Source organism: Ammospiza caudacuta, chromosome Z (assembly GCF_027887145.1).
Source record: "Ammospiza caudacuta isolate bAmmCau1 chromosome Z, bAmmCau1.pri, whole genome shotgun sequence".
NCBI classification, from domain to species: domain Eukaryota; kingdom Metazoa; phylum Chordata; class Aves; order Passeriformes; family Passerellidae; genus Ammospiza; species Ammospiza caudacuta.
This window is the reverse complement of record NC_080632.1, coordinates 85,663,791-85,687,247: the sequence shown is the minus strand read 5'-3', so window position 1 is coordinate 85,687,247 and position 23,457 is coordinate 85,663,791. Positions and strand designations below refer to the sequence as shown.

At 45.1% G+C, this 23,457-nt stretch overlaps 1 protein-coding gene across 1 annotated transcript; it reads left to right on the top strand.

Annotated features, from left to right (window-relative positions):
• The first annotated feature begins 19,712 nt into the window (after nt 1-19,712).
• On the top strand, nt 19,713-23,457 carry IER3IP1 (immediate early response 3 interacting protein 1). The gene is made up of 3 exons (XM_058824183.1): nt 19,713-19,893; nt 21,425-21,526; nt 22,380-23,457. Exons 1-3 carry the CDS (start codon nt 19,803-19,805, stop codon nt 22,433-22,435), a joined length of 249 nt encoding a protein of 82 aa, XP_058680166.1. The 5' UTR covers nt 19,713-19,802; the 3' UTR covers nt 22,436-23,457.

The window sequence follows — 23,457 nt, the reverse complement described above, 5'->3', positions numbered from 1 at the left end:
GAGCAGGTGACCCACGTGTGTGTCCCTTTCCCAAGGGTTGTAAATAAATGTCATAATTCTGTCACTGTCTCAAACTTTGGCCTAATGTTTATAATACTTTCTCTCTCTCTCTTTTTCTCCCTCTCTTTTTTTTTTTTCTACTCCCAGAAGCACAGGAGCTTTTGCAGCTGTTACCTTATAAGTTATAACCCAGTCAGAAACCTGACTTGTATATAGACTGTGAAATGGAAGTGTTTGGGGATCTAAATAAAAAAAAATCAGGTTCCTCTGAACCTAAGGACAAGTGACCTCATAGTATCATGGACAACCATGTCAAATAGAATGTAGCAGCCATTTATTAGTAAACACAAAACAACAAAAAAAAATGCCTGTCCTTGATATTTTTCTTTTTTTTTTTTTTTTTTTTGGTGGTACCAAAGTTTAAGTCTTTGTGTTTTTAGAAGGACTATTGAGCTTGATAGAGAAAAAAAAAATGCTTTTGAATCGTGCAGATAAGCTGTGAAAGGAACTGCTGGTCCTTTCAATGCCACAGGCACTGACAACACCTGCCAGCTCACCTTTTGCTTTGGAATAGTGATTGTTTTATTGAAGGGAATGAACGTCTCACCAGATGGGCCAGAACCACGTTTGGATGGACGGGTGGACAGACGGACGGACGGATGGAGCAGCGTTAGCCATACACAGTGCTTTTTAAAAGCAGTCTGGAGATTCTCACACCCCTCTCCCTCGTCCCTTCCTCCCCCCTCTGGTATTTTGCCTGCTGTATGAATTACGATTGTACTCCTCTGGAAATATTTTACAATTTAATATTGAGTGTAATTAAGAATATAATCACTGTTATCAAAAAAGGTATTTAACTCTGTTGTAGTTTCTTTATCATTCATGTGGATAAAAAGTCTATAATAAAAAAAAAAAAAAAAGAAAAGTATGAGATAATAGTTGAGCTTCCCTGTAATTTAATGCCATGCTTAGTCCACTGAAGAAAACAACTGGGAAATCTATCCCCTTTTTAGAAGTATTTTAATTCACAAAAAATATGCTGAAGAGTTTCATGGTGGAAATTTCTGCCTCTGGTTATTTTGAAAATGCTCAGAAGAAGCAGATTTAGTACAATTTCAGGACGTGCCTTGTGGATCCACAGAAATAAAGGCCGTCAGTTGATTTTGTAGACTGCACCCGTATTCCCCCAGGTCTTTCCTTGGTGACCTGCACCACCCTGGTTGTCAGGGCTTTCCTGAGTGAATCCACCTCCCTGCTGAAAGGATTGGTCCCAAACACAAAGCATCTCCCATGCCAGGACAGCACCACCAGCACCCAAAAGTGTTTTCAGCCATGCCCAGCAGAGCTGTTCCCTCAGTATTCCCAGCAAATTCCTGTGAGATTAAATCTCTCTCAATATTCCCAGCAAATTCCTGTGAGATTAAATCTCTCCCAGTATTCCCAGCAAATTCCTGTGAGATTAAATCTCTCAATATTCCCAGCAAATTCCTGTGAGATTAAATCTCTCAATATTCCCAGCAAATTCCTGTGAGATTAAATCTCTCAATATTCCCAGCAAATTCCTGTGAGATTAAATCTCTCCCAATATTCCCAGCAAATTCCTGTGAGATTAAATCTCTCTCAATATTCCCAGCAAATTCCTGTGAGATTAAATCTCTCAATATTCCCAGCAAATTCCTGTGAGATTAAATCTCTCTCAATATTCCCAGCAAATTCCTGTGAGATTAAATCTCTCCCAGTATTCCCAGCAAATTCCTGTGAGATTAAATCTCTCAATATTCCCAGCAAATTCCTGTGAGATTAAATCTCTCTCAATATTCCCAGCAAATTCCTGTGAGATTAAATCTCTCCCAATATTCCCAGCAAATTCCTGTGAGATTAAATCTCTCTCAATATTCCCAGCAAATTCCTGTGAGATTAAATCTCTCCCAGTATTCCCAGCAAATTCCTGTGAGATTAAATCTCTCAATATTCCCAGCAAATTCCTGTGAGATTAAATCTCTCAATATTCCCAGCAAATTCCTGTGAGATTAAATCTCTCAATATTCCCAGCAAATTCCTGTGAGATTAAATCTCTCCCAATATTCCCAGCAAATTCCTGTGAGATTAAATCTCTCTCAATATTCCCAGCAAATTCCTGTGAGATTAAATCTCTCCCAATATTCCCAGCAAATTCCTGTGAGATTAAATCTCTCTCAATATTCCCAGCAAATTCCTGTGAGATTAAATCTCTCCCAGTATTCCCAGCAAATTCCTGTGAGATTAAATCTCTCAATATTCCCAGCAAATTCCTGTGAGATTAAATCTCTCCCAATATTCCCGGCAAATTCCTGTGAGATTAAATCTCTCCCAATATTCCCAGCAAATTCCTGTGAGATTAAATCTCTTCCAGTATTCCGAGCAAATTCCTGTGAGATTAAATCTCTCAATATTCCCAGCAAATTCCTGTGAGATTAAATCTCTCAATATTCCCAGCAAATTCCTGTGAGATTAAATCTCTCTCAATATTCCCAGCAAATTCCTGTGAGATTAAATCTCTCCCAATATTCCCAGCAAATTCCTGTGAGATTAAATCTCTCCCAGTATTCCCAGCAAATTACTGTGAGATTAAATCTCTCCCAATATTCCCAGCAAATTCCTGTGAGATTAAATCTCTCTCAATATTCCCAGCAAATTCCTGTGAGATTAAATCTCTCTCAATATTCCCAGCAAATTCCTGTGAGATTAAATCTCTCTCAACATTCCCAGCAAATTCCTGTGAGATTAAATCTCTCAATATTCCCAGCAAATTTCTGTGAGATTAAATCTCTCCCAATATTCCCAGCAAATTCCTGTGAGATTAAATCTCTCCCAATATTCCCAGCAAATTCCTGTGAGATTAAATCTCTCTCAATATTCCCAGCAAATTCCTGTGAGATTAAATCTCTCTCAATATTCCCAGCAAACTCCTGTGAGATTAAATCTCTCCCAGTATTCCCAGCAAATTCCTGTGAGATTAAATCTCTCAATATTCCCAGCAAATTCCTGTGAGATTAAATCTCTCTCAATATTCCCAGCAAATTCCTGTGAGATTAAATCTCTCTCAACATTCCCAGCAAATTCCTGTGAGATTAAATCTCTCCCAGTATTCCCAGCAAATTCCTGTGAGATTAAATCTCTCAATATTCCCAGCAAATTCCTGTGAGATTAAATCTCTCTCAACATTCCCAGCAAATTCCTGTGAGATTAAATCTCTCAATATTCCCAGCAAATTCCTGTGAGATTAAATCTCTCCCAATATTCCCAGCAAATTCCTGTGAGATTAAATCTCTCCCAATATTCCCAGCAAATTCCTGTGAGATTAAATCTCTCCCAGTATTCCCAGCAAATTCCTGTGAGATTAAATCTCTCAATATTCCCAGCAAATTCCTGTGAGATTAAATCTCTCTCAATATTCCCAGCAAATTCCTGTGAGATTAAATCTCTCAATATTCCCAGCAAATTCCTGTGAGATTAAATCTCTCTCAATATTCCCAGCAAATTCCTGTGAGATTAAATCTCTCTCAATATTCCCAGCAAATTCCTGTGAGATTAAATCTCTCAATATTCCCAGCAAATTCCTGTGAGATTAAATCTCTCTCAATATTCCCAGCAAATTCCTGTGAGATTAAATCTCTCTCAATATTCCCAGCAAATTCCTGTGAGATTAAATCTCTCTCAATATTCCCAGCAAATTCCTGTGAGATTAGCTCACCTGGCTTCGCAGTTCCTTGGTGCAGCTGGCAGGGCTGGCAGGCAGGGCAGGAAGGGCACAGCCTGTTTTCCTGCCCTGCCCTGCACAGTTTGCTCTGGAGTTAGGTGAGCTGACAGGACTCACAGAACCAACAGAATTATGGCTTTTGTGGCGTGGGAAAAAAAAAATAAATACAAAACAAACAAAACCAGCAAAACCACCAGAAAACTGGGCCAGCGCAGCTCAAGTTTTCACCTGTCCCAGTAGCCTGTTCCCAGGAACAGAGGAAATCAGATACTCTGTGAAAGCACACCAGCAATTAGAGATATGTTCCCAGAATATTGTTTTAGCTACTAATGATTTACTGCTTATGATGTCTTGCTTTTAGTAACCCTCAATGGATATTTTTTTTTCTTCCATGAACACAACCAGTGATTTTTTTTAAGACCCAAGCACAGTTTTAGCAGATAACAGCATCCTGTGGCAATAAACTCCACTGCTTAAATACAGCTTGTGGGGGAAAAAAGAGAAAACCAGCTTCTGATCATTGGAGCTGCCAAATTTAGCCTCATTTTATGCCCTGGGCTTCTTGTACTGGATGAGACAAATTGTTGACTACTGGCCATCCCTGTCCATTTTCCTCATGTCTGACATGATTTCATAGGCATCTATCAAGCCTTTTTGGCTGTCTTTTTTCCAGATTAAGTTGTAGTCATCTCTCCAACATGAGCAGCCCCATAGCTCTGTAGTCCTTCTGTTTCTTTTCCAAATCATGTCCTGCGTCCTTTATGAGATGCAGAACTAGCTGCACTTGGGAATACTCAGGGTACAGGATACTCTGCAGATTATTGCACAGAGCGACACTGTGCTGCTTTCTGTGATGAATGAACCCAGCTGCAGGGTGGTGGTAAAATCTCTCACCACTATAGATCAAAAGTTTTGCCCAGACATAAAGCAACACTGCTGCTCAATAAGAAATTGCCTTCCTAATGGCTTCTGAGTGCCAGAGCTCCTGGATGTGGTCAGGCGTGCAGAGCAGCCCTGGCTGTCCCTCACCATTTGAGAACCAGGCCCTGGAGCAGACACAAAGCACCCAAAGCAGATTTATTTGTTTTCTGCTCCCAGCTCAGGCTGTCATGTTCCCCAGGGCCTTTCCAGAGCCCAGCTGTGTGTGCTGGTGCAGTTGTGCAGCTGTGCATTAAATGCACGGCTCACACGAATTAACAGGCTACAAATGCACTTCAAACTGAGCACTCAGACTGGAAATGTCCAATTTCCACTTGGTTATTTATGCCCATCAGGAAATGGAAGCACCATTTGCCTGGTTGGTAGCTGATTCACAGACCACAATGGCAAAGGCTGTGATGGAACATGTATCTCAGAACTAAGCACGAATGAGGTGTTTTGAATTAAAAAATAATTCCTCACACTGATAAAGGTCAAGAACGTGATTCTAGAAAACAAATAAAGGAAGGCCTCCACCTAAACAAATCACTTTGGTAAATATCCATGAAAGCTCCTAATCACCAGTCGCTTTTTGTTTGCTTTCCTCTTGTGGCAAAGCTTGTACACATTAAAGTGAAAAGGATCCCATTAAACACTGTTGTGTTTCACCAACTCAACCTTTCCACCACAAATAAAAGTTTAAAACAAAAAGGATACTGGGAGATTTTCCCAGGAGCTGGTATGGTTGTATTTGCAGCACGCATACCCTGTGTCTGCACAAATTGATTTGCGCTCAGCTGCCTCTCTGCAGTGCCTTGGCAGGGCTGTGTTGGAGCCCATCCCAGCGTGGCTGGGGGGGTCACATAAAATTTTGGTGACACTTTGGATGTTGCCAGCCTGAGCTGGAAGGTGGCAGTGCCGTGGATGTGGCTGCAGCTCCCCAGGGCCCCGTGGGGACTCTCCCAGCCACTGTTAATTTGCTCACACACAGAGCAGCCCTGCTGCTGCCCTTAGCACAACATGAATGACGTGTTGGTGTGGAAAGCAAACACTCAGCTTTTCTGACGTGTGACGTGCAGCTTGTCAAAACCTTGAGGAAACCTGCGTAAGAGACCAAACATCGCCTCCACAGCCGCTACCACAGCAGAGGCAAAGGGGAACAGCAGCCCCACAGTTTGGGGACACCTTCTGGACACCAAAATCCCCTGAGTATGGCAAAACCCACTGCACACTGAGCTGTGGGTTGAATTTCCAAGTGGAATGAGAGTATTGCTTGTTACCCCACAGCTGTGTGTCCATGAGCTGCCCACAACACCTCCCAGGTGGGCTCTGTGCTCCAGGTGTGCTGGTGCTTCTCCGGGACCCAGGGCTGGCAGTGTTGGCTTCTGACACGATTTAGCACGGCTGTTTTTGTTGGTGGAGAAGTGCACCAAGCAAAAGCATGAAGATATGTGCTTTCCCTTATTCCAGGAAATGGGAACAGGGCTTCTCTCAGGGCCAAAATTTCATGTGCCTTCAAGCCATCTCTCTCAAAGACCCTTTCTGCCTTTTTGCTGACCTCGCTGTAAAATGGAAGGTGCAATCTGCACAATTCTGGACTGGTTTGGGTTGGAAGGGATCTTAAAGCTCATCCAGTTCCACCCCCTGCCATAAGCAAAGACATTTTCTACTGGTTTATGCTGCTCCCAGCCACGTCCAGCCTGGCCTTATGAGTCATTAACAAGTTTTCTGAAGCAGACAGCACATATGACCATTTACTGCTTTTGAGATTGATCACATAAATACCTTGGAATAAATACCTTGATGGTTATTAAAGAAGGTATCTCTGACAGAATAGGTTTCTTCAAGGTGTTAGAGTAAAGATCAAGAAGTTTTGTCTGAGCTGGGTATGCCAAGCAGGATAAGGCCTTGCTTATTAATAGCAAAAAAAAAAAAAAAAAAAATTGCTACACCTTTTCTTTTGAAATACTGATTAAGTAAGTCCCAGTGCCTTTTAGAGTTCAGATTTCCTTGGGGTTATTTTTCCTATTCCATAATTTTTATGTGGTGTAAAACCTCGAGGCAACTGTGCCAAAATTTGGTATAAATTTTGCAATTTATACAAAAAAATTTACAAAAGATTTATACCAAAAAATTGTACAAAAAATAGCTCCTCCTCAGAAAACCTGTGTTTTTCAGAGTGTATCACTGAGGAATTAACAAAAACAAAGTGAAGTGTTTTCTCTGAGCCTCTATGATAAAACTTTCACCCTGCTGGCTTTTAAAGCAGAATCACTCTGCTCAGAAAAGCTCTTGGGAGAGCTCCTGTAGGACATATCTCTGTTTTCCTATCACCTCCTATAGCTTTCCTTTCCTCCAGCAGGTTTGTCCTTGGAGTTTATGCCCAGATGAGCATGGCAGGGGGCTGGAGCAAGATGAGCTTTAAGATCCCTTCCAACCCATATGATTCTGTGATTCTGTAATTCTAAATGCATTCTGACACTGTTTTACCCAGCTGCCTTGGATTATTCAGTACAAATTTGAGAGGATGTTTTTCTTCATTACAGTAATATTATCCTTGATGCACACCCTCATAGGTGAAATTTTTGGTCCCCAGAGTGGTAGCCAAGCATTCACTATTAAATCCCAGAGCAGGTTAAGGACCTGCAGTGGTGCAGAGGAGCTCTGTCCTTGCACCCAGCCCTCATCCTGGCGACGTGTGGTGTGTGCCTCTGTGGCCTTGAGCACACTTGGCTGCCTCTCCTGCTCTCCCTGGGGCTGCTGTTATCTGTGCTGGCAGCTCTCAGGGCTGGATCTGCACCCAAGCCACGTGAGATAAGGTGTTCCTCCTCCACCGCAGCTCCCCGCGCTGTGATCTCGAGCTTCGCCACAAAACTGAGCTTGGGGTCAGGCGCCACCAGGATAAAAAAGAAAAAAAAAAGGATATTTATTCGCATATTAATTTTTTTAAAAAATAAGACTATTCGCCTTCAGGAATATTGATAGCATCCATTGCTTTTTTTTCCCCTTATTGTCTCTGAAAGTTCAATAAAAGTGAATTTCTATTCCCAAGAGAAGAACACGTCCCAGTTGCTTCCACCACATCTTCACACTGGGCATGCACAAGACATGTGGATCCACCATGCAGATGGTCAGAGGCTTTCAAGGGTGAGGTCTGCTGCGTATTTAGCAGCTTTTTCTTTAGAAACACTGGTCTGGATACCAGAGAAATCAGCAGAGATTCCCATTAACTTCAGTGACCTTTGGATCAGACTCAAAAATCACAAATGGGTTCCACAAAGCAATCTCAGCTCTGATTTGATCTTTCCCTTTGCTTGATAAAGAAGGAAAGTGCTGGCACCTGCCTGAATACAAAGTCCTGCCTGTCCAGGAGCTCTTTTGTGCCTTGTTCAGGCTCAAAGCCAAACTCAAGTCCGGTGATTCCCTGCAGAAGGGAGAGAAGGCTCATACAGACCAAGCGTCCTCCTCTCTGGATGACACAAAATACAGAGTGGATTTGTGGCTTAAACAGAAAAAATATCTGCATATGTCTGCAAGCCTGCTCTTTGCTGTTCACCTCTCTGTAAAATCCATTTAATGTTGTTAATTCGCTGTTTTCTTGAGCCACAGAGGAAAATTCACAGTTGTGGTCAAATAGACTTTTAGTTGATGGTGAATTCTTTAGAATTCTCCAGACTGTGGATGCCTGAAACCCTTCCAAACAATCTCCAGGGGACTCAGAGAGGTGCTTGGGTCCTGTTTGTTACCGTGACGTGAGAGGAGCTGGACTTGCTGTGCCCCTGTTTGTCTAGGCACAGCAGAAAAACCAGTCTATCTCCATTGTTTTGAAATACCTGCCAATACGGCTTTCATTAATGTTTTCTTTGTGCCTGCATTAACGAAGGAAGGGTCTCCGCCCTGGAGCACCACTCCTTCTGTGCCCACAGAGCAGAGGCAGCCGCAGCCTCTGCGGAGATAACTCGGGGCAGCTGCCAGCTCAGCCCCAGCCTGGCACAGGGAACGGGGCTCCTGCAGGGCACAGCGAGGCCCAGAGCTGGGCAGGTCTGCCTCCCTCACTGAGGCATGGGAAGGTCTCGGGAATTCTGCTGCTCAGAGTGACCCCGAGATGTGTTGGAAAGTCTCTTTTCCCAGCCTGGTGGTTGAAGAAGGAGCCAGAGCTCTCCTCTCCTCTCCTCTCCTCTCCTCTCCTCTCCTCTCCTCTCCTCTCCTCTCCTCTCCTCTCCTCTCCTCTCCTCTCCTCTCCTCTCCTCTCCTCTCCTCTCCTCTCCTCTCCTCTCCTCTCCTCTCCTCTCCTCTCCTCTCCTCTCCTCTCCTCTCCTCTCCTCTCCTCTCCTCTCCTCTCCTCTCCTCTCCTCTCCTCTCCTCTCCTCTCCTCTCCTCTCCTCTCCTCTCCTCTCCTCTCCTCTCCTCTCCTCTCCTCTCCTCTCCTCTCCTCTCCTCTCCTCTCCTCTCCTCTCCTCTCCTCTCCTCTCCTCTCCTCTCCTCTCCTCTCCTCTCCTCTCCTCTCCTCTCCTCTCCTCTCCTCTCCTCTCCTCTCCTCTCCTCTCCTCTCCTCTCCTCTCCTCTCCTCTCCTCTCCTCTTGTTGTTTATTGTTTATCAATAAAATTCTTTCTCCAACCCACCGAGGTCTGTCTCGCAGGCCAGGTTGAGGCACACTGCCCACCACAGATGTGGTGTTATCTTTTTATACTAAAAACTACGTGTATAATATATACCATAACTTCCCAATACCTATCACCTATGTTAGACAGTGAGTTTCTACCTTAAACCAATCCAAAAACATCACAGCAGAAGATGGAGGCTAAGAAGAAGAAGAAGAAGGAGAAAGGCTGGACAGGCCCAGATTCCTCCAACTTGCCTCCTGCACCCCTATTCTAAAAACCCCAAAAATCTGCTTTTCACCCCGTGATAAATTCACTATCATTCTACTCAAACTCTCTTGGCTTGTAATTCTTCAAGTAAAGGTTGGTAATTTCTTTTTCCATGGGTCAAAATCAAAGTCACAGATGTCTTGGGCTCTGCGCCAAGGTCTCTGAGCCCCCTGGGCCGGGGCTCAAGCCATCCAAGACAGCCACAGGGGTGGCTTTGCTGGAGGGGTTCATGCACATCAGAGGGGTCCCCTGCCCTGTGGGAGCCCTGTCAGGCCCCAGGGTGGAGCCTCCTGCTCCACCAGAAAGGCTGTGGAAATAATTGCTTATCCAAAGGATGGTGAGTAAAGCCTCTGTTTGATCCACCTCCACACTTTATTGATTGTCTAAACACGGAAGAGATTACCCTGCCCTATAAAAGCCACGGAGAGAAGGAAGCAATCAACAGAGGCAAATGAAGTGAGCAATTAGTCTGAAACCCTTCGGACCAGCTTTACTTTCAGGCGAGGTTTGAGCAGTGTGATGCTGACACAAGGATCTTCAGCAGTCACAAGGTAATCCACAAATTTGTAATCAAATTCTGCTTTAGATTCTAATTTCCTTGGTGTATTTTCTTGATTTCTTTTTAAGCACAAGGGTGACACTGAGGTTTTCCTTAGGACATCTTACAGATGGGACAAAAAGATTTGGTGTCTTGGGGGGTTGGAGGACTCTCTAGTAAGAAAGTTGATTTTCCATTCTCAGAGCCCACCCAGCTCTCCCTGGGGAGAGGGAGAATTTCTCCAGGGGAATCTTCACACAACATCTAGAGCAGATTCTGGGCTGACATTTCATTTTACTCACATGCACTGATGGACAAGAGGCAAAGCCTGGGCAGATCACTTAGCTACAGCTTCTGGAATCAGTAAAAGAAAAGGCTCTGTGTCCTGGGGCAAATTGGCCAGGATTAGATAAAAGTATCAGCTAGATGGGTCAGAGCGTGTTGTTGGTGTTGTTGGATTGTTTGTCCATGCCAAAATTCCATTCCAGGCAGTGCCCCAGGCCAGGCTGGACAGGGCTTGGAGCAGCCTGGGACAGTGGAAGGTGTCCCTGCCCATGGCAGGGGGTGGCACTGGATGGGCTCTAAGGTCCCTTGCAACCCAAACCATCCTGGGATTCTGTGATTCTATAAAGATTAGAAGCCATGGAGAAAAATGAAGTCAAACTCAAGACAGTGGAAGACTTAACAGAAGCATTCAGGGTTTTTGAGTTGGATTAACCTCTGTCTTTTGGATCTATCCCCTTGCTTTAATCTCCAGTTAAAGATAATTCACATTAGAGATGAAGATAATTCACATTAGTGAAACACTCAGGTGTAATAAAGAAATCTGAACTAAATGTGCTGGTTTTGAACATTAGGCTGGGATCTGATTGTCTCTTTGCCTAATTTTTCAGGATGGCCCATGCTGGTGACGATGATTTGTACAACTCTGTGGTCGTCCAGGAAGAAGGTGTTTTACTCTCCTGTTTGTTTCCATCAGCATTTAAAATCAGTTTTGCAGCATGGTGGCACTGCTGAGTGTGTTACCAAGTCTGTCAGGTTACGGATACAGGGTGTTGAGTGGGCTCAGAAGGAGTGGATGAATCAGACACACATGTTAGACATGATTCTGTTGGGGTTTAGGGTGGGAAGAATGGTGGAGCTGAAGGGAGGAGCTGCAGCAGAAAAGAGTGGGAGCCTTGGAGGCATGGGTGCAAGCCACTGTTCATTTCTTTAAGTTTGGAATTATATAGAAGAGTAAAAAAAGGACAGAAACAGATTGAAAAGGGTGGAAGTGGATGGAAAATGCTGGCGAGACAGGCAGTAAGGTTCAGGATCCTGCTTTAATATAAATGGGTGGATAATATATGAAATGCCTTTTGGTCTAACAGTGCAGGGCAGATTTTCCCACCCAGAAATCCACAGGGCTGCCTTTCACTCTCAGTCCTGAAAAGCAGTTTTGATTTGCTCTTTGGTAGATAAAGGCACACAAGTTATTACACACAAGTTATTTAACGGAGCTGTGAGATTTTGAAGAAAAACTGGTTCCAGAAACACCCCTCTAATACAGAGCTGGTCACCCCCTTCCCCTCATGGTTTGAGCAGGAGGACTGTCAGTATTTTCAGCCTGTAGCAACCTGTGATTTCACAGGAGGCTGCGTTCCCTGAAGCTGTTTGTCGGCAAAACTCACCTGTGGTTTCTCTTCAAGGCTCGCCACCCTCCACCTATGCCATTGTCATGGTGTCTCTCAGTGGAGGCCTCCTGCTGCTGGTTGCCATCAGCATGGCAGTAAGCGTTCTCCGGAGGTGAGTGTCAGGGCAGGAGAGGGAAACCAGGCTTGCCATGGGAATGTGTGCAGGGATGAATTCCTGCTCCAGCCAAGAGCCATCATCAGCCTGCCAAGCCCTAGTGGGGCTTCCTGGGGTCTTCCCAGGCTCCTTCCTCAGCCTGGAGATGGATGGGAAAGCAGTGGCTGGAGAATCACCAGGCTGGGTGCTTGGTAATAGCAATTTGGGGCAATGACATTGGGTTTGCTTTATATCTGGTCCAAATTGTCCCCACCTCCATATATATATATATATATATATATACACACATATATATATATATATATATATATATATATGTGTATATGTATATATATGTATATGTATATATATATATATACACACATTTTATATACTATATATATATATATGTCTATATCTATATCTGTACCTATATCTGTACCTATGTGTGTATGTATATATATGTGTGTGTGTGTATAGATCTATATCTATATCTACATCTATATCATCTATATCTATATCATCCGTATCTGTATCTATATCTATACCTATGTGTATATATATATATATGTTTATATATCTATACCTATGTGCATGTATATATGTCTATATCCATACCTTTATGTATATCTATACCTAAGTGTGTATATCTATATCTATATCTATATCTATATCTATATCTGTATCTATATCTATACCTTTATCTATATCCATACCTATATCTGTATCTGCATACCTCCATGTATAGATATATAGATTTATACATATATAGGTGTAATTTTATAGATATGCATTTAAATTTTATAGAGGAGAATCAAGACACCCAAACCCCTGATTCCTCACTAATGCCAAAATTCTCATTGTTTTCAATCACCTGAACTCACTAAAAGAGGCAATTTCCTAGTGGCATCTATTTCTATAAAGAGAGGGTAAATCATATGTTTTGAGGAGTCTCTTCAAGCAAAAAAAAAATTGTTCAGTTTTAGTTTGAATGCATCTAGCCAAATGAAGCAGGGTGACGAGGTCACAGGATGTGGTTTTATAAAGGGCAGGAGATTAAGGAAAAAAGGAATATGTCACCTCCATGATTAATTAAATCAGCTCTGCCCCAGCTATCAGTTCTGTGCTGCCATAAATTACATTCTGTTATTAACTGACTTGGCTTCAACAGCTCCTCATGCTGATCAGACACCCAGTTATTTGTATTTCCTCCATTTCTGTTGTGCCAGGCGTTGCACATCGAATTATTCCTCCAAAGACCTCAGAACACCTGTGGTGGTGGAAAAAGTTATGGTGGCAAACTGCAGCTCTGACAGGATTTCAACAGTGGATTTGACTGGCCCAATGTGCATAAATTACACTTCTTACAAGCAAAATGCGTGCCCAGCCACAGTCTGCCATCTCTGAAGAGACAATTTCCATTTTTGATGCTCCTCCTTTGACAGCATCCCCCAATTCAGCACCAGAACAATGACAGCCCGCAGCTTCTTCCATTTGCAGCTTCCTTCTGGAGAGAAAAGGGGATAAAGGACTCAGGGGGTGTGCTAGCTGAGAGGATGGACTGACATGCTGCACTCCATTTTCTCCACCAAAGTGCTGGACTGTGAACTCATACCACAAAAGTATTAGAAAATGCAGGAAAATTGAGTTTTTTAATGGAAGTGGAGAAAAAGCACAGACACGTACCTTTTCTCTGTGACGCTGTTGTGTTAAAAATTTACTGCAGAGATTTACGTCTTTTTCATATTGCCTCTCTTCTGCGGGGTGAGTCATGGGGAAAAAACACAGGAGGGGAAATTCTGGTTATTTTTACAAAGATTTCCCAATGCCTCTGACTCACTCAGAATCCCAGGCCTTATGCTGAGACCTAACCTTGTGCACACATGGCTCCCTATTATCTGCATTACTCCAGCCTGCTAACGCTGGCATTATTGGACAGGATGCAGCCTGCAGAGCCTCAGGGCTGTGATTTGGTTTTCACCCACCCACTTTTACAGCCTGGAGAGAGAGACCATCTATTCATCTCTAAGCTGAGTGCTTTTGGGGCACTGATGACGTCTGGTGTGACACCAGCTCGCCTGGCTGTCCTCCTCGTTCAGGGGGTGGCTCCAGGGATCAGGCTGGGCTGGGATCTGGCTCCAAGGGGGATCAGTGTGATCCCTGGATCTGGCCAGCCTGTTCCAGCTTCGTGCCCTTTGCTAGCTGCTTTGGGAGCCCCTGGGCTGCAGCCTGTGAGATTCCTCTTTCTCCAGGCTTGGATGGGGCCACCGTCCCCTGGGGAAGCTGCTGGTGGAAGGCCTGGCCCCACTGGGACACACCAGGACACCAAAATCCTCATGTCACCTCCTCTACATAACACTTATCAAAAGAGAGACTTGGGGCAGGCACAGGCAGGTGAGGCCACCTCACCAAATCCACATTTCATAACCCTGAGGGAAAATCTGTGCCACAAACGGGATCAGACTTCAGCCACCACTGCGGCTCCTCGTGCTTGTCCCCAAAAGGGCTCATTGAGTGACTTTTATGTTAGCTGAGGTGGAAGCCAGGCCTGATTCCAAAGCTGCAGCCGTCCCTGGTCCTTTGATGTTGGATGTAGTCCCACTCAGAATGTTTCCACTGGCACCATTTTCCCTGGTCCAACAGGAAAACAAACCCATGCCTGGTGGATCCCTGGTGGCAAACACCAACTCTGTGCCTGCAGGAGTTTGTGCCCCCTGGGTCTCCCTCCCTCTTTCCATGTAGTGAGCTGCTCCTGCCTGTCCTCTGCTGCTGCAGCAGCCTCAGACACCCTGCTCTTCGCTCTCTTTAATCCCCCTGCCTTTTCTTCATGCTGCTCACTGCACAGAGACTAAATCCCCCACCTTTCAAAATTCATGGAGCTGTTTCCCCATCCTCTAAATCCCTCCCTAAGACTCTCTGCTGCCTCCATGCCTGAGAGGAGAAAATCCTGCCCGTCTGTCAGCGGTGAGGCAGGGCTAAGCACAGACTTGTAATTCCCTGAAAAAAATCCATTTGTTTCCTTGCTGCCCCGCTCCCCACGTTGGCCTGCTTTAGGTATCCACTGTCTTCCATCTCAGACATGGATTGGAAAATCCCTATGCCTGCCTCTGAAAAATATCTGCATGGCACCGAGCATGACAGGATTTGGGTCTGGACTGGTGTATTCCAGTGCAAAAACAAGACAAACAGTGCCAATAATAATGGAACGATGTCGTGCCACAGAGATGATCTTTAAGCTCCCCTCCAGCTCAAACCGTTCCCTGATTCTATGGCCATTCTGTACTCTTGGTGGTGGCAAGATAAGGAACAGCATGTGTGTGTGTGTGTGTCTGTTTCTGTGTCTGTGAGAGAGAGAGAACCAGGCAACAAATGACACTTAAAGGCTGTTATGGTTACCGAGTCAGGTAACTTAGGGAAACAGCATCGATAAATTTAGGTGTAAATCCAGAGTTGTGTATGGTTTTCCATCTTGTTCCTCAATCCCCAGGCAGTCCTTTTGCGCATGAAGCCCTATTAATGTCCTCTCAAATCCCAGGAAGGCTGTCAGGCTGTGTTTTTGGAGCGATGGCTGCTCTCAAACAAGCAAGGGCAGGGGTGACCCATGAGTCACGGATAAGGAAAGGATCTTTTCTGTGCACAGCTGCTGACAGGTGAGCACCAGACACACATTCTCCCACATGTACAGAATCTTACTGCATTCCCAGCTTTGGTGGTTTAAAAAAAAAAAAACCATCTGGATATTAAACCAGTCACTCAATTTGTGCTTACCAGGGACGTGTTGCATCAGTCGGATGCACCATTAACTTTACAGCCCTTCGACAGTGCTGTAGGTGCGATGAGTGAGGGATGACAAAGGCTTTAGTCTAACTGTGAAATTTAGCTATTGGATTTATTTATAGCACCTGGCCGAGACACAGAACCTAATTTTTTTCACCTACGCAAAGTATTTCAGTTAATGAAGTTAATCATAGTAGGAGTTGGTAAAAAATCTGCCACCAACAAAATGTATTTCTTCACTTCTTGGGATCGTTGGGCCCAATTTCCAGACTTTTCTGGGCCCCCAAAATTTTCTCACTGATGTGTATCTGGGTATGTACAGTGCCCAAAGGAGGAAATGGTTAAAGCCAGTTCAGAAAATAAAGTCAGAAGATGGTGGCAAGTGAGGCGAAGGGTATATGACCTGAAGTCATAGGTTTTCCTTTGTCCTGGTATTTTCTCATCAGGATTAAACTCAGTTAACTCCAAAATCCCCCATGCAGCAAGCTGGGTTCTCATTAAGTGTAGGGGACAGTGAGACCCAGGCAGATGTGCTCTGCCTGAAGATATTGAACGAGAAACTGAGAGTGAAAAACACCAGTGCCTTCACAATACTTCACCAGCCTGAAGTTTAATCCTTTGACATCTGTAAGGTGGTTTAAAACTCTCCTTTATGGTGATTGAATGCACCCTGCAGATGACACCAGGGGAATTTACTGTACTGAAACACGACACCTTAATGAAATTAAAAAAAAAGCCCCTTTCCTTCTAATGCAAGCAACTTTATCTGGTTTTTCCTTCAACCACGTAACATGATTCAGAGATAAGACTCCTGTGGTTGCTAAGTTGCCATGATGGATTTCATTAAGGGGAAAATCATGTCAAGTTTATGTCAGCTTGATGGCAGCTGCTCTTTTGAAATACATCTTAATTATGGGTAAAAATACTAAGCCATAACTTGTGTACTTATTGCAAAAACCTCGGGTTTTTTTTTCAGGGCCATAACTCTAAGCATTAGCTCTTCACTGAGGTTAGCATTTATTTATTTATAGCTTGTGTACCGTAAGGAGGTAGCCCAGGAAATGCTACTTGATCATGGTGATTATAAGATATCTGTGTTAGTGAGCCCCATAATCATCTGTATTTAATTATAGAATCACTGCCAGAATGCCCTAAGTTATGTCTGAGGACAAAAGACAGCTCTGTTTGTGAGACCATCACAGGTCACCACTCAGAACTTCTTAAAAATTCGTAGTGACCTTTGGGATTAAATTTTTCAGGCCAATATTGACTTTCCCTGCCTGTATGGAGTTTGATATAATCATTCAAGAAGAGCTTTTTTATTTTTTGTTTTGCTATTTACAGATAGAAAAAGGTTTTTTGAATTATAAAGCCCTGCAAATTTGGGGCAGAAAGGGGGAGTGGGAACCGGGCAACTAGAAATGGCTCCATTTCAAAATGTTAAAATGGTGGGTTTTAGAAGTTTTGCAGTTATAGCAAATTTTAAAACCTAGATGAGAAATAGAGAAGCTGTGCTGGAGCTCCTGAGCCTGCAAGTGTGTGCTCACATGTGCCACTACACTCAAGTGTTCCCTCTAACCGCTGGCTTATGAAGTTAATCATACACAAGAGAGTTTTCAGAACCAAAGCATCTGGGAAAAACAATGAGTTTTCATGTAAGTAAACACTTCAGTACAGGCTTCAAAAATATTGAGCTCACTGCAACTGCAAGAGATGTTTTAGTCATTACCCTGAATTGAGACTATATTCCTTTTTGAGGCTGAAATGACACTTTTGACCAGATGACAGAACTCTGATGAACATCCTTGATTCCCTATCTCAATTGTACAATAGCAGTAATTTTGTGAGTAAATTGTAAATTGTGGTTCTGGTGGCGGGGTGCTTTATTCCAGTATTAAAATGTGATGTTATTTAATAGTAGTGACTATTAAGATGTACAATATTGTGACACTGACTGTACCAGAGTGGGTGTTTTGGGAAGGAAAGATGAACACAAGAAGAAGCTGAGGTGTGGGGCTTCTTCTCAGCTGATTCACTTGGTGTCTGAGCATCTATTGATTACATACTCGTGACAATTTATTAATTGAAGTATCAGGTCATCACTTGCTGCTGATCTTCACACAGAGCATGGGGATGCAATATTGACAGGTGGTGAATAATTTGTCCAGACTGTGTCAGAAGTCTGTGGCAGGGCAGGGAATCGAGATGGGGTCTCTGCACCCCACCACACTGAGCACAAAGCTGTCGCCTCCATTGCAGCAGAGGGCTCCAATAACCAACACCACAAAGGGATCGTGCAGATCACTGTGCCCTGATTGAGTCATAAAAGCACCAACCATCCGAGTTAAGGGGCTTGGGTACTGTGAGATTACGGGGAAATAAAATCAGGGAGGGTTATGCAAATCACCCCCTTCAGCCAATGGGACTGAAAGAGGCAAAGGGGGAAAAATGTCTATTTGTGCATCAATAACTACACTGGGATAACTGTGTAACTACAGTACAGGGATAAGTGTGTAACTACAGCAGTTATAACAGGGGATACAGTATCCCTGAGCTCCAGTTGTGGTTATTTTGTAATTTGACTGGAGAAGCAGTGATCAATCTGCTATAAAAGGTAATTGTTTTTTTTTTTTGGAGTGTGCTTTGGATTATGTGCTGGATAAACAGCATCTGGGATCTGGGCTGACTTCCTGCAAGAAACCTCAGTCAGGACAGGAGGAAAACCAATGTGCTGAGAAAACACACAGAAAAACCCCGCTGTCCATAAGGATAAATATAAGTATAAACTCATGTATTTTTTCATGTGCAGTGTTTATGTTTTTTTATTAATCTCTACTTGTGTTGGGTTGCTGATGAGGGATGGCCACGGGGCTGCCCCATGCCGGGCAGTGTCTCCCTGCTGCCAGCAGACACCACGTTACCACGTCACCGACGGAGGAGGAGGAGGATGAGGATGAGCCTTACTCCCGCTCCAATCCAAAGGCCACTTGCTGCATGGCGAGCGGAGCTGCCCACATCACAGCCTGCGCTGTGAGGACCATGGGGCTCCGAGAGATCCATGGACCTGGGAGATCCACGGCGCTCCGAAGGACCCACGGACCTGAGGAAACCACGGGGCTCCGAGGGATCCATGGACCCGGGGGACCCACGGATCCGATGGACCCAAGGGGCTCCGAGGAACCCATGTGGAGGCGAGGGATCCATGGCCACGAGGGATCCACAGGGCTCCACGGGCTCCATGGACACGAGGGATCCATGGACCCAATGAACCCAAGAGGCTCTGACAGATGAACGGACCCAAGGGATCCAGAGGTCTCTGAACGACCAATGGACCCAAGGGATCCACGGGGTTCCAAGGGATCCATGGACTGAAGGCATTCACGGATCCAACGGACCCAAGGGGTTCTGATGGAACCACAGGGCTCCGAGGCATCCATGAACCCGAGGGATCCACGGTCCCAACAGACCCAAGGAGCTCTGAGGGACCCGCGGGGTTCTGAGGGGTCCATGGACTCAAGGGCTCCACGGGGCTCCAAAGGATCCATGGGCGCGAGGGATCCACGGATCCAATGGACCCAAGGGGCTCCATGGGACCCACGGGGTTCCGAGAGATCCACGGACTCGAGGGATCCACAGGCATCCAAGTGATCCATTGACCAGAGGGATCCATAGATCCAGCGGACTCAAGAGGCTGCAAGGAATCCCCGGGGCGCCGAGGGATCCACGGGGCTCTGCGAGGTCCGCGGGTTCGGCCGGACCCGAGGGGCTCCGAGGGGCTCCGAGGGGTTCGGGGTCCCGAGGGATCCGCGGGCGAGCCCGGACTCGAGGGCGGCTGCTGGAGCCGACGGCCACGCCCCCCCAGACCACGCCCCGTAGGGCGGGCACGGCGCGGCCGGGAGGCCACGCCTCCACAAACCACACCGCGCCCCATTGGGCCGGGCTCATCAAGCCGCGCCCCAGATTTGTCCCGCCCCATAAAGCCACGCCCCCTCCCTGCGCCCCAAACGCGCGGCAGCCGCGGAGAGGCCACGCCCCGCCCCAGCCCTTGAGTGAGGCCCCGCCCTCAGGCTCCGCCCCTCCCGGCCGTGAGCGAGGCCCCGCCCCCCGCCCCGCCACGTCTCTCTCGGGCGCCGCTCCCGTTGCCGCTGCCGGTGCCACTCCCGGGGTCGCCCCGCTCCGCCCCGCCGGGCCATGGCGTTCACGCTCTACTCGCTGCTGCAGGCCTCGCTCCTCATCGTCAACGCCGTGGCCGTGCTGCACGAGGAGCGCTTCCTCCGCCACGGTGAGCCGGGAGGGCCGCCCGGCCTGGGGGGGTGGACGCGGTGGCCGCGGCCCCGCCGCCGCTCCCTGCCGGTGGGAGCAGCAGCGCACGGGGGAGGGCTTTGGGAATCGGGGTGGGTTTGGGCTTTGGGGATGAATTCCCAGCCGCTTTCGTCGTACCTTTCTCTCTTCTTTTTCTTTTTTTTTTTTTTTTCCCCTATAATTGTCCATTTTTCCTGTTCATTTTTAACTGTTTCGCGGCCCTTCGTGCCGCGCCTCGGAGTGGTTGGTGTCGTACAAAGGTTTCCTTTTTCTTGCCGTGCCTGGTTCTTGATGAGATGGCGACTCTTGGTCCGTGGGATTCCCGGGGCTGGGCATCCTTGCCCTTCAAAAGAAGCCAAAGCCCTGCAAAAGAGAGAAGATCCACCGACAAAGATTTGCAAAGCCGTGGGGGAAAAAAAAAAGTCCAACGGTCCACGGTTTCCGAGTTCATTCGTGTGGAGAATCCTGACTTCTCCACGTCAGGCTGAGCCAGGATTGTTGGCAGGAGTGCAGCAGGGCATCCCTTTCCCCTGCTGGATTTGTTTCAAGGGATCTCCTCGGTTTGGGTTTGGGCTTTTCTTTGGCTCTCCTGACGAGCAGCTGCAGTTAAAAACGGGAGATGTGGGTACTAGTGGGATGGGTGAAGCCACTTGTCAGCCTCGTGAGACTTGGGAATATAGTTCCAGGCTCATCCCAGTGGGAAGCAGCAGCTGGCAAGGCTGGTCAGGAAGAGGACTCACCCACCACCCTCGGTTTGGTGCCAGGGAGGCGAGAAAGGGAGAACAAAAATCACTTAAAAGTGGCCTTTGGAGAAAGAAATGCACAGCTTGGGCAGTGGAGCTTGGTGTATTGAGAGCTGCTCCTCGCTGTCCTCCTTCCCAAAATGGTAAGGGCTGCAGCCAGCAGGTTTTAAAAATCCCTGGACACATCCCTGGTCCCATCATGCTGTGTCTGGGCATCATAAAACTTCAGGACTTCTGCTACACTCAGAAAAATTCCCAATTTTTTTTCCTTAAAAGTTCTAGCTTTTTTTTTTTTACAGCAGTTGCAAAAATCATCACCCCGATTTTGGAATTTGTGCTGGCTGTTCTTCTCTCGTGTGGCCCCATTTTCAGTGCTGAAGCATCACCACTTCACATCCTGCAGTTATTTGCTATTTTGTTTTCAGTACTGTGAACAGATTGCACTTGGTTTAGGGTTTATTTTGACAGCTGTTTTATTTTTTAAGCCCAGATGAACTCACCTGTTAGTCTGGGCACGCAGGGAAAAGTGGTGTATTAAAAAGGTGAGGGTTTTCTTTACAGAAACATGGATTTACCATCGCTTAATGTGAGGTTTAACAGTTTCAGCTTACTGTATAAAAATATGCTTGTGAAATGAGGCTAATTGGGCTGTCTATCTGTGTTAGTATAAACTACACTCAGGATAGATTGCTTGCTAAAATTGTAGCATTTGTTGTGTGGTTTTCGGGTTTTTTTCCTAAAGTGTGTGTCTGTTTTTATGTGACCCAGTTGGCTGGGGAAGCGATCAAGGGATTGGAGGATTTGGAGAGGAACCAGGAATTAAAGCACAGCTGACAAACCTCATTCGATCAATACGAACCGTTATGAGAGGTAAGGGCACAATATTTACTATTATCATTATGATTATGATCATTACTATTACAATCTGTAATGTCTTGTTTCTGCACTAATCTATACTTCATCCGGGCCTGGACTCTCTGTGAGAGGGTGCAGGCCTCACCTAAAGTGCCCTAATTCTGGTAAAAGCGCAAAAACATTCCCTGGCTCTGGCTTGTGTTTCTCCTGCGGAGCTTTTGCCTCTCCTTGGGGTTTGGCAGCTGGGAGGAAGTTTGGTGATCAACCAAAGTGTGCAATTAGTGTCAATCACTTTGTCTAAATCCAACTTTATGGCAAGTACCTGTGAGGAAAATGTAATTCTGGGGTTTCTGAAAGGCAAGCGAGGCTTACATGCCTCAGAAGATGGGGAGAAAAATAGACTTAATTTGCAAGTTACTGATAGTTCTTCATTATGAAGGACACCAAAAATTCATTTTGTAGATGATGGTAGAGAGGGAGTAACAAATCTTAACCTGTCTTGCCTATCACTGAGTAAAACCCAAAACATTTATTCTAAAGCACAGCAAAGCCAAGGACATAAGCTGAATTTTAGATTGTTTACTTACATTTGGAGAAAGAGTTACTTGTGTTGAAGTTAAAATAGAACTAAAGGCTCTGGGTTAAAGTTAAAACATGCTGTGGAAAAAATACTTCTGCTGTTGCTTTCTACTAATGTCCTTGAGCCTGACTCCTTCCACTGGCTCCTACTTTACATAGGAAAATTAAATGTATTTCTAAAATTTTGACTGGTTCTGCTCCTCCTCTCACCGTTATATGAAGCTCCATCATTTTGTGATGTGGAAAGCAGAATTTTCACTGTTAATTTCCCATTTTTCTCCATCTTTAGTGCCACTAATAGCCCTGAACTCCATCACAATCGTTCTCCTCCTGCTGTTTGGCTGAAGACACCCCGTGGAAACCCTTTGGACATCCAAAGAAGCCAGTTGCTGACCACCACTGCTCTAAGTTCCCTGGGATCCAGCACGGTTTAGCTGTCAATCTGACATTCAACTTAAAATAGTAAAAGACACTATTTCTATTTATCCCATTTCCTAATGTTCCCTTGCAGTTTCATTAAGCAGGATCACGGGATCAATGCAACAACGCTGCAAACACATTGGACTGTGACCAGTTCTGTTGCTGCCTGTTCATAGTATTGATTAATTATTAGAGTAAATGTCATAGGATGTTGCAGTGACTGGCAATGGGATGCAGCTTTTAAATGCTTTGTTACTCAGGGATGAATTTCCTTCAGTACGCTCTCCAATTTGTTTTTAAATTGAGAAAAACAGCAATGTGTTTGTTTCCATTTCACTTACTACCATGGAACTGTTAATGAGAACATGAATTAGGCTCTGACAGCATGTCATAAAGAATACTTGTTATAAAGGTTTGAAGTCTAGCTGTGATATGGAGGGAGATAAAATCAGCTGGGTAAAGTCCTGATTCAGGTTAGCATTGAAAGCTGGATTTTTCTGCTTTGATTGGGGATTTTTGTCTTCAAATCAGTATATCATACTGATGGTAAAGTCAGTATGCAGAAAATGGGTATTTCATACTGATGGTAAAGTCAGTATGTAGAAAATGGGTGCAATTGCAGTGCAAAATTCAAAGAAAAAAAAATTAAAAATTAATTAAAAAAAAAAAAGCTGTACCTAAAGCTGAGTAACTCTGTGTTAACTTTGGGGATATTAGTGATTAGTATTTGTTACTTTTCTGTCAAGAATTGTTATTATACTTTTTAAAATATGTATTAAACTCTGCGTGGTGATCACTGTGGTCAAAGTGGGGAACCACTTTGTATTCTGAGCTTCCTGGGAAACGTGGGAGGGGAATACCATGGGAGGTGAATACCCTGTGCTTTGCAAACGTATTTCTTTGGGAAAGCCCCGAATTTGCAGCCTCTTCTGTTACTGCTCCTTCCC

Excerpts from the sequence above, each read along its gene's own strand:
- IER3IP1 (XM_058824183.1), top strand. The coding sequence starts at position 19,803 with ATGGCGTTCACGCTCTACTCGCTGCTGCAGGCCTCGCTCCTCATCGTC. Across the intron at positions 19,894-21,424 it reads GGAGCGCTTCCTCCGCCACG|TTGGCTGGGGAAGCGATCAA; the intron begins GTGAGCCGGGAG and ends TATGTGACCCAG. Across the intron at positions 21,527-22,379 it reads AATACGAACCGTTATGAGAG|TGCCACTAATAGCCCTGAAC; the intron begins GTAAGGGCACAA and ends CTCCATCTTTAG.